The sequence below is a fragment of the Polyodon spathula genome, chromosome 30 (assembly GCF_017654505.1).
Source record: "Polyodon spathula isolate WHYD16114869_AA chromosome 30, ASM1765450v1, whole genome shotgun sequence".
NCBI classification, from domain to species: domain Eukaryota; kingdom Metazoa; phylum Chordata; class Actinopteri; order Acipenseriformes; family Polyodontidae; genus Polyodon; species Polyodon spathula.
This window is the reverse complement of record NC_054563.1, coordinates 4,473,299-4,489,493: the sequence shown is the minus strand read 5'-3', so window position 1 is coordinate 4,489,493 and position 16,195 is coordinate 4,473,299. Positions and strand designations below refer to the sequence as shown.

Here is a 16,195-nt window from a genome sequence, read left to right as displayed (position 1 = left end):
AAAACAAGAAAAGTGTTACGAACATTGGTAAGAAAAAATAAAAATAAATATATAGAGACATCAGTATTGCCAATTGATTAGCTTTACACTTCCATGCATGAAATAGTAAAAATATCTGAAAAAAGTATTTTTGGATACATAAGAAATATATTTTTCATTGACATTTTTTTCTCATTGCTTTATATTGGCAAAAAATGGCATCCTCATACGAGGCTATCATGCATTGGTGTCTTCCCTATGTCCTTGAATAAAGACTAAGAGAGTTTTTTCTATCTGTCCCCATTATGAGGTCACCATGCATGGAAGGATTAAACCAGATAGCTACTGTTGCATTACCAAGCAACTGAAAACCCACACAATCAGTTCACCATCATTTATTCATAATTAAACATGCTCACAATCAGTCACCTGACTTCGATTGTATCATTTCTTTGTCTCGTATTTCCCCCCTGTATCCATTCAGGGAATTGTTATTTGCATGTGATAATCTTTAGCCTTATTATTATGCATTGTGTAGCTACTGTAGTTATTAAATATTAAAACGATATTTAAACGAAGCAAATAAAATGCAGTTATAATTTATCAATGTAGGTTTAACACTGCTGTATGATTTTTTTTCTTGACAGTTGGTGATTAATGAAATTTAGTTGAGAACATTTATTTAACTTTGCCTTCATAGAAATAGTGTTGTGCCACCACAGTTAACAAACTATACATGTAATGTGCTATATCAAAAGACGGAAAGGGGAAGAGAGAGCCTGTACCTTTGCAATATGAATGCGTCATGGCAGCGATCTCGTCCATCCCGCTGCATTGTGGGGGGTTGTAGTTTTTCTCTGTCTAACGGCGTGTCTGTTTGAAAGCGAAGTTTGTAACATTAAGAACTACAGCTCCCAGCGTAAATTGCACCGCCTATTACTAGCTGTTAAAACATTCTGCATGGACACCAGCACTGTAGAGCCAGGCAGAGGATTTCTAGACAGTTGATAGGCTTGGGGTGTATTGGGAAGTTTGGGGTTTAGTCATTATTAAATGTTAAAAACGACATAGTTGGTTAATAGTTATTGTTCTTATAAATATATAAAGTAGTTTATATTGTGGTAGGGTACAGGTAGTTATAATTTACACAATAGTAACGTTTTGTTTGGGAAGTACTGCTGGCTTGCATAGCTGTCAAATATTAAAAGCATAGGTAGGATTTTACTTTGTAATATCAAATGTTGCATAGCGTAATATTGCAGGATAAAACCCTGTTATGTAGAAATTATTTCGAAATTATGAGTTTTGTAATTTATTGACTGCTCGTTAAATTAGGAATATACCGTCGGCACCTCTCTCGATTTTAGGAAGATAACACAACACTCCAGTCAACGATTGATGAATGCGTCGGCTGTTTATTTACTTTGCAAGCAGTAGACCTTAAGGTGGAATTTAGAAGGAAAGGTATTTAACATAGTTATTAACAAGGAAACCATTAACCATGGGTGATTGTGGCGAGGATGTAAACGCTAACCTGATTTCTCACGACACCGGGGATTCCCAGCTGGATAAAGCGATTTGGCAGTGGATAACCTGGGATAAGGTGAGTGTGTAGGTTGGCGACTTTTTAAAATATCTAATTTAAATAGTGACCTAGTGCTACAAAATGTATATCTTACCAGTTACATGTAAATGTGTTTTTACTAGGAGGGTGTGGTAATATATTGGCAGTTTGACCCCCACATTGACGACATAAAAAATGCAAAACATATTTGTGCTGAGCTGCTGTCCAGGATGACTGGAATTTAATAATACTAGCACCTTTTAAGTTTCATTCGCTTATCTAATGTTACCCTACCTCACATAGTACCCAAATACTGTCAATAATACATGGGTTTGTTCCAAGCAATTAACACCTGAAACACGATTAATGCCGGCACGAAATAATATAGTATCATGCAAAAGCAAATTTCAAATTTCATTTTTATATAATTAGCGACTGTTCATTAAAGCAGTACCAGACACGACCTGTCAACATATGTCAGATAGCAGGCAGTCTGGGTTTTGCAGGAGGAAGTTGGCCAAGAAACAAAACAAAGGACTGCTGCACTGTAAGCTCTCGGGTATGATGCAAAATGAAAAGTGTCACCAATTAAAATTATGCACGATTTGCCTTTATGATGTTTACTATTGTAGAAGACATTACAGATACTTAACTATTAACACGTTTTACTTCCTGTCCAGATTGGAGCAGAATGCATGTTCACATGAGTTTGCTTACTAAAAATAATAATCTTTATTTTTATATAGCGCCTTACATAGTGGACCACCATCACAAAGTGCTTTACAAGATAAGTGGCTGAACTACCCGAAAGACTGAGCACAAGGAGGTTATTTTAAATGACTTGCTCAGGGTCACACAGTGAGTCAGTGGTTGAGCTGGGATGAACCAGGTATCTCCTGGTTACAAGCCCGTATCTTTAACCACTGGACCACACAGCCTCCTCTAAACAGTTTAACCAGACTTGGTAGTCCACAGGGGTATTACTGTAGTATGGTGTTGACAGTACATACTGTATGTGTTGTCTAGCATGACTCATTTCTTGTACTAATGCAAGGTTTTAGTTTAACCTCAGAATGTAATAGGAGTCATCCGTGGTGTTTTGTCAGCACTGCCGGTGGTATGACAGTGACAATACTGTACAGAAAATGAGTTTCCTGCAGTGTAACACACTCCCTCTGGTGTTCCCAGGGAGGAACCCAGCGTTAGACTTGGGAGCTGGCTGACCTCTGTGTTTCTAAATGTCAAAACTGTTTATCAGATTCTGACTGTAAGATGTTTGTTGTTTGGCAGTTGAGTTCTTGAGATTTAGAAATGAATAATTAAGTACAGCAGTACTGTACTTACAATTCCAGATTCCAATCAGAAAGCAAAATTCGGTGCATTTGGATTTCTGTGTACAGTATATAAACAATGTGTTTTTGGTTTGAAATTTGAAAACTGACAACTAGATTTAATTATTATTATTTTTTTTATCTTGGTCAATAAAATGTGGGAAGGAATCAGGATCATACTGTAGTTCAGTCAATTCAGTCCTGAAAAGCAGTTAGAGGTGGTCACATATTTCTTCCAAAGCAATTTGTAAACTTTGTGTGTGCTGCTAAATATTACTTGAAAATAAACCGTTTTATGCTCCTATGTATAGGTGCCTGTATTATCCCCTTTTATTGGGGTTTCAGGGTGTCCAGACAGATAAGTGCAGACGACTGTCTAATTTAGGTGCTCACATTGGCGTACTCTGAATGTCAATAGTTTTGCCAGGGGCGATGTTTAGCCCCTGTGTTCATTGTGTTAGATGCACTGCTGTCACCACAGTGCTGTATGATCACTTTCTGTTAATATTTTGTGTTTGTGTTGGCACACAAGCAGGGACACTCCTTGGCAAAAATAAAACAAATGTCAGTGAAGGGTGTAGGTCAGGAAACAGCTTTTCCTTTCACTTTCTATTAGGCACTGTGAGGAGGGTTAAAATGTGTGAAGAATTTTGTCAACCCTGTTCTGAAAAGAAGCCATCTTTTATATACCTAAACCAAAATGGCCCAGTGCGAAGGAACCACATGCAGAGAGAGTGAATTGTCCCCTGCTGTTTGTTATAGCCATTTGGTCTAGTACATTTTATATATATATATATATATATATATATATATATATATATATATATATATATATATATATATATATATATATATAATATATATATATATATATATGCGCCCTGCGGAGTACTGTATGTCCTGAGAGAAGATCAATATTGATGCATATTTTGTCAGTATTTGAATAGATGGCAGTTGTTGGTGGTCAAAAGCCTGGTAGCTTTTTCACTCACAATAAAGTTTAAGTGTCTACATGTCAATTTGCAGACAGGCTTCAGGTCAGGGCATGGGGGGCTACTTCAAGGTTCTGAAACATTCCATACTATAGGTAGGCAATAATGATTTATATTAATTGCAATGAAGAGATTCTGTTGTCAGGAGGCTTAACTGTAATTATGTGTCTGGATAATCGATTAAAATCATGTCTGGGATGTGGATGGAAGAATACTAGTAGCCAAACTAATTCTGAGTGCCTTTATTCAGTTGAGCCAGTAAAACACGGCTATAGTGATATGTTTTATTGGAAATAATACTTACTGTATTGATTCTATGTATACAAGTGAAAAAATGTTGACCCAAATTGTGGTTAGCTAGTGTATCTAAATGTTTTTTGCATTTACCCTGATCCAGATATACAGATATGCAGGCACAGCATGGTAATATAGATAAGAATGGCCTTGCGCACATATTAGAAAACATTTGCAGTAAGATGATGGAATGAGTTGTATGGTTCTGTTGCAGGAAATGTGGGTGGTGTATTAACTGCTGTAGCTTGTATGTTCTTTATAAGGAACAGGAAAAGGGGGAATGCACGTGAAACTGAATTGCTATATTGGGTAAAATTCCACGGACAGTTGAAATTGGTTTAGTTTGCTCGAGGCAAGGAGATGCTTGGGTTGTGTTTTTCGACTTGCATAGCAGGGTGTTCTTGAACATTCTGTAGAATACATATCAGCTACTTGCACAGCAGAGAGTCCACGAACATTTTGTTGGGTGCATCCCATGTTATCAGATAATAACTTCGGTAACCATTGGAGGAGGCTGTGTGCTAGTGGCAATAAATATCAAATGAAAAGGCGACTCGTTTGTAGTTCTCTGTATCGTGGAGGGCTACCCAATCTGCTGAGTGCAACTGCATTGTAATGTTATGAAGATTTCTGCTTGAATAAAAACTACTCTGCTGAAACACAATGAAAGTAAGACTACAAAAGGGTAAAACGCCTACAGCAGTAGCAGTAGGAGAAGTGTTTGAGCCTTAGCCTGCTTTGTAGCTTCCAGAACTGAATTTGTTTACCCTATAGGGATGGAATAGAAATGTACTTGGCAGCGTGACCTTTTACGCATCTCTTCTTTCTCTTTCAAGAGTCAGTTTTCATTTGAATTATTAAATAGTAAGAGCACCCTCTCATCCCACGAAACTTGCACTGTAATTGCTTTTTGAATAGACAATGAATTGTTTGCTCTAAATGGGAAACCCACACACTGACCCAGGAGGACTGAAGATGGGACCTCCGTCCCTGCTGTCTGGACAGTTCCCTCTTTTCAACCAGCAAACCCAGGCGGTATGTGAGGTGAATGGTTTTAGTTTTGCGCCCTGGCCTTGTCTGGTGCTTACCCAGAATGGGTTGCTGTGGCACAGTGAGGTGAAGCCAGCCTTGCCTCCCTAGATCTCAGGACTGCAAAGGACAGCTGAGTGCTTTAAGAGTCCCCTGCTGAGATCAGCAACTCGCTGTGACTGGGGTTTGATCAAGCAAGTACCCAATGGCACTTCTTCAGGCATCAGTCACGAACCAGTGGTTCTTTAGATTATTCAGAGTTATAATGAAACAATTAACCGAATCCATTTAGTTGATTATTTCATTCTATCTCTGGTTCCATGCCCTGGATTTGATGGTTATAATTTTTTGACTGTTGTGTGTTTATTAATTGGAAGTTCTTCATTCAGGACTAGTCCTCCCGAGATGGAATCATCTTGTTTGCAGGGGACTCCCTGATGGTTAGAGCATGACATGTTACAACAAAAACAGCCGCCAGTCAATCAGACATACATTCAAAGGAATCGTCATTTACAAACCACCACAAACAAAACTAAAATACTTTTGAAATGGCTTGTTGAAAAGTACAAAAAATATCAATATTTCTAAAATAAGACGACAATATTCCAAGCACATGATTTTGTACAGTAAACAGATTAATATTTACCAAAATCTGTTTTGATGCTCCGGAGAGTTTGGGAACAATGCCTAACATCCCAAAGACCACAGACTGCGATTGCAAGTACCTGGAGCTTAGTCAAATAAGGAGCAGAGAGGGATTTTACACTTTTAAACTTTTTTTTTTTTTTTGTACATGTTTGACGCCTAATGCTTAGAATAGAGCAGTGTACAGTAAGCATTAGAGGATCACATAATGATGTGCGAAAAGGCACAGTACAAAGTGGGTTAACCTGTTAAAGATTCCTGCCTAACGTTACCTGTACAAAGGTTGTCCTGAGTTCTGTGAAACCCGGCTGTATGCATTTACTGTATGCAAGGTTAGCGCACTCCAGAGCTTCATTTGTAAAGAGGTGTTGGGGCGCAAGACATGAAAATAATGTTGTTCTTATGAAAGCACATTCAAAATCATAAAACCTTTATTTGAAAGCGCATGCACTAGTGTTAGATTTTATAGTCACGTATTCTACATCACATACAAAGTAGTAGTATGTGCACTATTATTGTGTTTGCTATGGTTTGGTATTTAAACGGTTTAAAATTAAATAAGAAGTGGAAAGGCACTGATTAAAACAAACAAAAAAAGCCCTAAACAAACATTGGTTTGACCCATGGTCCGCACTGTAACATCTAGCCGTATCTAACGTTATCAGTGCTGTGTATGCAACAGAATCTGCAGTTTGTGGAGATTGGGGAAAAAAAAAAAAACAGTTTAGTCTAGTCTAGTTGTTAGCTTGGTTTGTTTTTATTCTCTTAATTACATTGTCTTCATTGAAAAAAGGCAAGAGAGAGCCAGACCGTTGTTGTTTTTCTATGTTTTTTGAAGAGGGAAGTTAAGGCATGAACGCGTTTAATTTCAACAACAACCCTAAGTAACTTGTTGTTCCTGTTATTAAGCAGTAGTATAATCAGAAGCAGTCGTTTAAAAATAACAAAAGCCAGTTTTCACTATACTGAAGTAGGCTACAATATTTGTTTTCATTAAAAAACTTGTTGTTTATTGAAATTAATGTTCAGCTTTCATGTTGAAGTTGTGTAATACTCATTCAATCAAGCCTAGTAGTGTAAGAATCTGCTTGTATCGTTCAAGACGTTTTACAAATCAAGAAAGCTTATTTGTGTATAAAAAAAACGACAATAGAGTCGCAGTCCTACTTTTGCACCCAGTGTCATCTTTATGGCACAGAGCTGAAATCATAAAGTAATTAAATGTCCCTGGCAGTGGACTGTGTTGAGAATTTTAAGAAAACGCATTTGCGAGCAAAACACAGACATTTTAACTAGCTGAAGAGGTGCCGGGGCTATGCCTCGTCAAGCCCAGAGGTGCCAGGGCTGAGCCCCGGCACAAGATAACCACTGGCGCACTCTTAATCTTGTTAAAGAACTGTTCCTTAACTTTGCCCGCAGAATCCCAAGACGAGGGCGCAGATGGAGGAACTGGTGAAGGAGGGCAAGACGAAGGAGCTGCGTGAGCGACTGTGCTGCAGGATGACCTTCGGAACGTCAGGGCTGCGGGCGGCCATGGGGGCAGGCTTCTCCCTCATCAACGATCTCACAGTCATCCAGTCCACACAGGTCAGCGTTTTCAGGACTCTGTCCACTCGCATGGTGAAGTGAGCCTCTGAAACTGGATGGACAGCCTAACTGGTTGGCTCATGTTTTTCTTGATGCTTCCAAATTACTAGTTTGGACTGGGTAAACCTCCAAGTATTAACTTTATTTTTATGTTCCGACCTTTTGCTAACAACGGTTTCATATATTCTGGCCCGAAGTAAAGAGTCCAGCTTACATCAGGATCACCAAAGAGTTCATAGAGTGTGGGTACTTGATTGTTCGATGTTTTTAAGCATATTATCAGATAAATTCAGATCCGAATAATAGTTTTTTAAATTCTATCTATCTATCTATCTCTATCTATCTATCTATCTATCTATCTATCTATCTATATATATATATATATATATATCTATATATATATATATATATATATATATATATATATATATATAGATAGATAGATAGATAGATATAGATAGATAGATATAGATAGATAGATAGATAGATATAGATATATTTTTACAGTGCTGTATTGGCCTATTGTTGCCATGCAAAATGTACTTTGTTGCCAAAAATGTTTGAGTGCATTGCTAGTTTTTAATTTTAATTTTAATTCAGTTTTTAATTTTAGGAAAAGTCTTTTGTAGCAAAAGTTTTGCTTTTGTGGATGAGGAAAAAAGAAATAGATACAATAACTCTTTATGCAAAATTCCAAAAATGCTAATTCAGAAGTATTCATACCCAGACAACAAAAATTAAATATATATATAAATAAATAAAAACTACAACTGTACATTTCATGTTGCAAATAAAGCTGCTGGCTTTAGACAAGCTGTCTCGGTTTGACTGCATTGACAGATCAGCTAGCTGTCAGGAGACACCCAGGAGCACTGCAGTACGTTTCACATTCAGGTCTGCAGGATAACATGCTGATGTTCAGCTGCAGATAAAATGGAGGTGCTGTTTTGATCTCTTTTTGGCAATGCAAAGCTCTTTTGATTTTCCTGAATTATTATTATTATTATTATTATGGTCCTATTCTCAAATAATTCCTACTCTTGTGATCTATTCAGCATCTGTAAGCATGCAATAAACAGCCGGGGATAAGGGGGCTGTACTGATACTTGTAGGGGTGCTTTCCACTAGATTATTTTACACGCTGTAGCTGCATTTCTCAATTTCAATGCATACACTATATTTGCATCCTGGAAAAAAAAAAATGAATACATACTGGGGGGTTTAAGCCTGACTACTTTCATTATGCCCGATCATTGATGCAGTTCAAACTGTTGCTATTGTATGAGATTTTGTGAGTTCAAGTTTGATCATTCTGAATCAACACTTAACAGCTGATATAGTTGCAATCTGGTGGCTGTCCTATTTGACAGATACTCTAAATTTCATTTTTTTTTTTTTTTTTTTTTTGTTTTAGAGTATATATTTTCTGTGAAGAGTCAAGACACCTTGTGTAATCTCTCATTATATTTTTCTATTAATTGGATACAATTTATCTTGCATCGTGGGTCACACATAGTCTAAAACTTCAAGTTATTTTTTAAAGCTAGATGACAGCCTTCACTTTGTTGAATCCAGGGTGTGTACCGGTACCTGGAGAAGTGTTTCCCTGACTTGAAGAGAAGAGGCTTTGTGATTGGGTACGACACACGTGGGCAAGCCGCCATCAACTGCAGCAGCGAAAGGTACAGCACTGTATTCATCTCCAGCAACTCTATGTCCAACGTAAGAGTTTTCAAATTCTATATTTCATAAATTACAGTAACTGGAGCATTTCATGGAAATGGCCTATCAGAAGATAAAATCTGGATTAGAATTTATCCCCCAAGGGAGGTGCGTTAGATGATGATCATGAGTTGTCCAAACTCACCATCCAATGACTTAATTTTAACAACAGGTTAGGAAAAGTTGATGGGTGTGTGTGGAACAGGCTGGCTAAGCAAACATTGTGTTTCACTTTACATTTCAGCTCCACAGTGTACCTTTTAAAAAAAGCTCTCTAGGTGTGAGGACCATTGTCACTTTTGAGTGCAAGGCCATGGAAAGTAAGGCTGATGCCATGGTGGTCCGTCCAGGGCAGGCTTGAGGCGTGAGCAGCAAAATTAATTGAAAAAAAAGATGTGTCATTGTGTCTCATTGCACTGCATTGCATAGATATCTTTTAATAGCCTTTCATTCATTTCTAAAATTAGGTCTTCGATGCATTAAATTAGTTGTGTAGATTCTGTTAGAACAGAGCAGATTAAGATATTTGTATTCTAGGAAGTTGTTTATTTTGAAACATTTTAGACCATTTCAATACTAGTTAATGTGATGGTTGAGGTTGTTGTGATGTGGATCTGTCCATTCAGAGCAGTTCCTGTAACTCTGTTCACCATACTGACCTGGTTAGAGGCGTTCCGATGAGTCATCCAGACAATTGAACCACTAGAATGAAACTGACATTGATGCTTCATTCTGTTGACGCTAGGTGTCGCTGCTGTTCAACGTGGATAACCAGGATTTTGTGTTTGCTCATTTTGCATGCCATGATATATACTCTATGAGCATTGGAGACAGATGATCTGTCTAAATCTGCCCACACACTTTTCCTTTACTGTAATCCATCTCTTGTCGTCTGAGAAAATGTGGCGCATGAATACTATCAGGTTATCATGCATAAGCCACATTATGCTGTGCTACAGTATACTGTGGAAAACAATAGTACCCAGCTCTGTAAACAAAGTGAATACATTTTTACCATACCATTGGGGTGAATGTGCCCAGTGGATTTTCACTTTTATTGCAGTCTGAACACTATTTTTGCAGCAAAGGGTTTTTCCAGCATTTCTTCCAGTACTTTGATCACAGATATTTCGTAATGTAACACATGGATAATGTGTAATTGTCCAGCTACCTGCATTGTCTCGAGAGATATTGAACAAAGAATAGATCACATGTTCTTTTGATCTAGACCAGTGGTCCTCAAATTCGTGTCCGCGAAGCCAGGACATCGTGCCCGCGGCAGCTGTTCTTAAATTATGGGTTGAACACATTTCTGGCGGGTCATAGCGTGGGAAAATAAAGAAAGCTTTAAACACGTTTTCCAACAAAAGCACCACAGCAGTCTGTTTACAGTGCTGCTCGCTTATGCTGTGCTTGTAGGTACACAACATTTATTTATTTATTTTTCAGAATGGCTTTTTGCAATTCGATCAACCAATTGAATATCTGCATTTTCTCTGCGGTAGCCCAATCATAAATTAGCTGGGTGGGACATAAACTGTGTCTGTTTCAGGTGCAGGTACCGACGGTAAGTTTAACCAGTAGGAGAGTCAAATATCTGTCAAGTTTTACGTAGCTGTCCAATCCTAAGCAAGCAGAGGCCGTTCACGGTATTCTGCATGAAAATTGAAAAGGAGAGTGAGTAGCCAATGGGAAAGTGAAAGGTCTGACAGATGTCCAATCATTTGTGAGCAGAGGCGGGGTGTTAATATGCCGGGTAAGCACTGAATTTCGCCGACTGTTACTGAGAAAAACAATACATTTCAGTAGTTAGAATGTAATTTTCTATCGCTATATTATATAGTCACGAGAAGGCACTGTGTAAGATAAGAACCTATGCAGTAGTCAGCGTGCCCGCAAACAGCCAAGTAAGATCAATTTATGCCAGTGCCCAAATTACTTTGAGGACCACTGATCTAGACTTACATTTAATTACTAATTTTTTGTTTTCAAGGGCTAGAGATGGCATATTTTGAAAATGGAATGTTTGCTAAATTACTTAAGTCTTAGGAGAATAAAGTTGTCAACTTCGCAGTTCGCAGTAGCCGTTATTTGCAATCAGTCGCTTCTTAATATTTGACCTGCACATTTTTGAGTCACTCACATTGCCAGTTTCAGACACTATCTGTGATCAGTCTTTGGGTGTATAGTTTGGATTTCTTCAGTGCAGCTAAGGGTCCCTGAGTTGCTATGTGGTTTGCAGAATAAGTCATGCAGTCAATGGAGTGCAGAGTCACACCCTGGCTGTGCGAGGTCGCTGATCTTTGCCGGGGATTCCACACGGAGCTTTGCATTGGCTGTGGCTCGCCCAAATCAGCAAAATGAGCAGGGACTGTTTCTCTGTCTAATAATTCAGCCTGACGTAATGACTGCTTATAACAACTTGTGTATGTGCTTTGAAGTATAGCAGTGCTGTCTGATGCTCTGCAGTAGGAGACTGCATTTGAAATGCTTGTCCTCTTGGCATGGGAGTAATATAACTCCCAACAGCAGAAGCAGTTAACTCAGGTATGCCCCTATATAATGCTTGTATCAGCTCGGCATAAGTCACTGAAACTAATTCATTAGTAGGGTTTTTGCAAAATTACTTAGTGCTGAAAGTTCATAATTGTACTTTCTAGAGGGTGCATAACTTTATCTCTCCATTTTTTTCAGGCTAGCAAAGCTTGCAGCTGCCGTTCTTCTTTCTAAGGGAGTCCCTGTCTATCTGTTCTCCACATATGTTCCTACACCATTTGTGGTAAGTAATATACACACATTTCAAGTTAAATTTAACTTGTACAGTTATGTTTTGCAGTTACTAATATTAATTAATGAAGTACAACACAAAATACATATTTACAGAACCTTTCGTAGTTAGCTGAAAGATCAAGCCTTTTTTTATTTTATTTATTACGATGTACTGTCTTTTGAGAGACAGTGAATGACATTTGGTAATGAGCCCACTTATGGAATCTGACAATGAAGAAAGCAAAATGAAAAGGGGATTCTCTCTTGGATAATGCCGCAGCATGTCTTTCTAACCCTTCACCAAAGCTGGATCTTCATCGAGTATATAAAAAATAAACTTTGACGTTATATGAAATGCACTTCTTGTAAATTCAGCAGCCATGCTGTTGGCAGTAGTGCTGCATACAGTATAGCTTTATTGGTGCGAGGTGAAGGTGAGGGCCTGTGTTCTGCTCGCAGTCTGACGTGATTTTGTCTCTTTCAGTATTGCTGTTTTCATTTTTGGTGTTGCAGTGGTTGGTGCGTAGCAGACACCCTTTGGACTTGCAGGGCCCAGCTTTTCTCCCTGGCATGTCTGTCTGTGATCTAAAAGGAGCACTCTGTCACTCACTGGCTCCCTCTAAAGGGCTTATTTAGTTGGACATGTATAGATCCTGCTGGGGAATAAATAGGCTCGGCCAGCAGTAAATTCTCATATTTCTGAACTCCTAGCCTTTAGGTAAAGTCTTTTCTAACAAAAAGTTTGTTGGTCGCCTTTTATCCGATTTGTAACTAACAGTTTTTTCCCTTTCACATAAAATAGGGTAAATAGAACTGTAAAGAAAATACCTTGATAAATCTGACCCTATTTTAGAATTTAGGACTAATTGCATTATAATCTACAGCATACAACTATTCTTGACTAAGTTAGTTCGATGAAGTTATCAACACAGAAAGCACAGGGAAATGCACTCTGTTGATGAATCCCCTTGTTAAATGCCTTCTTAACTGCTTCTTAACAAATCTGAACATTCAAGCTAAATTTTAGTAGTTAGCTCTGGGGTTTTAGAGCTGTTGCTGTCGAATGAGAGTGCTTTACTGTCAAAGCTCCACTTGGAGTTTTTCACATGTAAATGTGCAAATATTGAGGTTTTAATATGTACCATTTTGCTGTTTCTCATTTGTTTGCAGCCCTATGCAGTGAAGCAGATGAAAGCTACTGCCGGTGTTATGATCACAGCATCACATAACCCAAAACAGGACAATGGGTACAAGGTGAACCTTCTCTCGTCTTTAAGAGACAATGAGCAATTCCCACAGCAGCAGTATTGCATGCATGGTTTTCAAGAACTGTGTGAGAGCTGCACGCGTGGAATGAATTACACCTGCCTGTTCCTAAAATGTGTATATTTTCTTTCGATCTGGGGATCTTATTTTATACCAGATTGCAAAAGATGCTGGGAAATCTCCTGGGGAACCTGGGTCTGCCATGCATGCTGTGATTTCAGTGCATTGCAGGTTAAATTGCCTTGACTCAAGGTGCTGGCCAAGTTGATCCCATAGAGCCTTGTTTGTCTTGAGATATAATGACTGGGCAGACCAGTGTCCGACTTTATGAGGGATGGAGTTCTCCCAGTAAGCGTTGTTCGTTTTGGAACTGGTGTGGATACTAAAAAACTAAATGGATGTTCTGGGGTTAAGACTAGTTTGTGTCAACAGTTTCTGCATGGCAGACTTGATAAACACAATCTAACTTAGTGGGCCATGTTCACAAAGCACCCTGGTGCTAAATTTTAACTAAGGTTCATGTAGGAGCTTTTAACTTAACCTTCTGTTTCATGTTCTTTCTTAAAGGGCCACTGACGACAACCTTAATTTTTAGATCTGAATAATAAGATATGCAGGTGATGATAATATTATTACTATTATAGGTGTACTGGGAGAATGGAGCTCAGATAACCTCTCCTCATGACAAAGAGATCCTGAAATGCATAGAAGAGAGTTTAGAGCCTTGGGATGGATCCTGGAATGAGAACATAGCTGATGGAAGTCCTCTGAGGAGTGATCCCCTGGATGAAATCTGCAAAAGCTATATAGAAGACTTAAAAGCTGTTTGTTTTCACAGGTACAAAAAAAAGGTGGTTCATTTTGCAAGGATATTTTTTAGAATTTCTGCCATGATTAGCAATCATTCTTATATTTCTTTTAGAGATCTCAACGCAAAGACCTCTTTAAGGTTTGTGCACACAGCTTTTCATGGAGTTGGGCACGACTATGTGCAGCTGGCCTTCAAAGCATTTGGGTTTGCAGCCCCCATTCCAGTTCAAGAGCAGAAGGACCCAGATCCTGACTTTTCTACCGTCCGATGCCCTAATCCTGAGGAAGGCGAGTCGGTCTTGGTGAGGCCTTGTCTTGTTCTTGTATTCAGCATAAAAAAACCCCATTTGAAATACATTTTCAAAATGAAATTCTTAAAGGGCATGTAGATACGTGGTATTGTGACCTTTCAGCTCTTTTGACTGCAGCTGTTTCTATACTATACCATGAAACAGAGTTGAAAGGTCAAAATATTACATGATTTCCAAAGAACATGAGATAACAGGCCAGCGAAGCTAGCATAAAATAGTCTTTTAATTTCAAAGATACCCATTAACGTTTTTCCTCCTGTTTATTTTCTAAGGAGCTGGCACTTAGACTGGCAGAAAAAGAGGGTGCCAGGGTTGTCCTAGCAACAGACCCAGATGCTGACAGATTGGCAGTAGCAGAGCAGTATGAGAAGTAAGTGCTCAGATTTGTTTTTTTCAAGTCGTTGTGGTTTCATTTTGTGTGGTCGGTATGGTCAGCGTACCAAAATCCATCTAAAGTAGCCTTAGATATAGGTGTACAGTGTCTGTGTGATTTGGAGTTGCCCTTGTTTTCCAGGCCAGTATGGACGGTTGGCTGTTTTTCTTTTCATTTAAAATTACATAATAATTGTCAAAGAGCTGTTCTGAGGTAGTGATGCAGATGCATTTTGGATGTTCTGTAACCTTAAATGGCTTATGGTGGGAATTTACATTGCCAGTAAAATGAAACTGTTAAATACTAATAAGCATCCATATAAGGAGACAAACTGGTTAAGACTTAAGAGGGGTGTATCAGTATGTTCGGGATTTAGTTGGTGTTGGAGCCACACAGCAGATCAGCACAGTCTCCATCATTCAGTTAGAGGAGTAATATAAGAGGTGTGCTATATCTGAGGAGCCACAAGTCAATTGCTTTTGAACATGAAAACGTGCATTAAGTTGTTGAAGTCTGTTAAAATAAGTTTACAATTCACTGATCACTGCTGTTTGTATACAGCTAGGGCATAATGTGTTGCATTACCCTATATAATGAATACATTTTGCTCCATAAAGTCAAGTGGAACCTGCTGAATAATGCTACTTTAACATATTTGTTTACAAACTGCTTTGCAGTTTCCATATACTTAACGAAAAACTGACAGTTGACAAATGTGACATTTCAAAATCTAACAGGAAATACTGTACTACTCTGGTTTACTTCATTATCTAAATTATAGGTGATACAAAACTTTTGGCCATCGAGTGGTGAATTTATTTCCTTATTATAAAGAATACAAAGAGAAGTGTCATACAAAGAGAAGTGGGTATCTAGAAAGAATATGAAAAGTAGATCAAGCAGAGCTTCTTTTTATTCTAAAAGTGGTTGTTTCTCACGCACCTCCTAACATTTCATAGCAGTTTTAGCCTTTACTATTTTTACATTGAAAAATGTGGTCTTTTGTAAAGGTTCACATATATTAAAGACGCATGGTAAAACCTGGGGCAATTATGGACAATTCTTCCCATGCATTTGTTGGCTTTGGGCTTCTACTGTATATTCTTCACGGAAATCTGCAATCTTTGGTTGTCGTCTGTTTTCATTTTTTTTTTTTTTTAATAAAAACTCTAATGTGGCTGTTTGTGCTGCTTGGTTTCCAGCGGTCGTTGGAAAGTGTTCACAGGTAATGAGTTGGCAGCTCTCCTCGGGTGGTGGCTGTTGGCCTGCTGGAAGGAAAAGCATCCAGACCCAGCTGACGTCAAGAGAGTTCACATGCTGGCAACCACAGTCTCTTCCAAAATCCTGCAGACCATCGCAGCGCAGGAGGGGTTTCACTTTGTGGTACAGACTCATCCTGTTGTTTTTTAGAATTGAAAAGGGGTGTCCCTAATCTTGCTTGTTTTAAACTGTAGGTTAGTCAACACAGAAAGCCAGACAGCCACGTCTAGTGTTAAGTTTCATAGTATGAATCTTCATCTCCC

At 38.5% G+C, this 16,195-nt stretch overlaps 1 protein-coding gene across 2 annotated transcripts; it reads left to right on the top strand.

The window, feature by feature from the left end:
- The first annotated feature begins 940 nt into the window (after nucleotides 1-940).
- Nucleotides 941-16,189, top strand: pgm2l1 (phosphoglucomutase 2-like 1). 2 transcript variants are annotated; one of them, XM_041232555.1, is made up of 9 exons: nucleotides 941-1,582; nucleotides 7,254-7,421; nucleotides 8,997-9,103; nucleotides 11,838-11,922; nucleotides 13,083-13,166; nucleotides 13,823-14,016; nucleotides 14,101-14,290; nucleotides 14,572-14,669; nucleotides 15,875-16,189. In XM_041232555.1, the coding sequence occupies exons 1-9, from the start codon at nucleotides 1,481-1,483 to the stop codon at nucleotides 16,080-16,082; spliced, it is 1,236 nt and encodes a 411-aa protein (XP_041088489.1). In that variant the 5' UTR covers nucleotides 941-1,480; the 3' UTR covers nucleotides 16,083-16,189. The 2 variants fall into 2 exon arrangements, with proteins under 2 accessions (XP_041088489.1, XP_041088490.1); XM_041232556.1 differs by lacking the exon at nucleotides 941-1,582 and adding an exon at nucleotides 3,984-4,829.
- The last annotated feature ends 6 nt before the right edge of the window (nucleotides 16,190-16,195 follow it).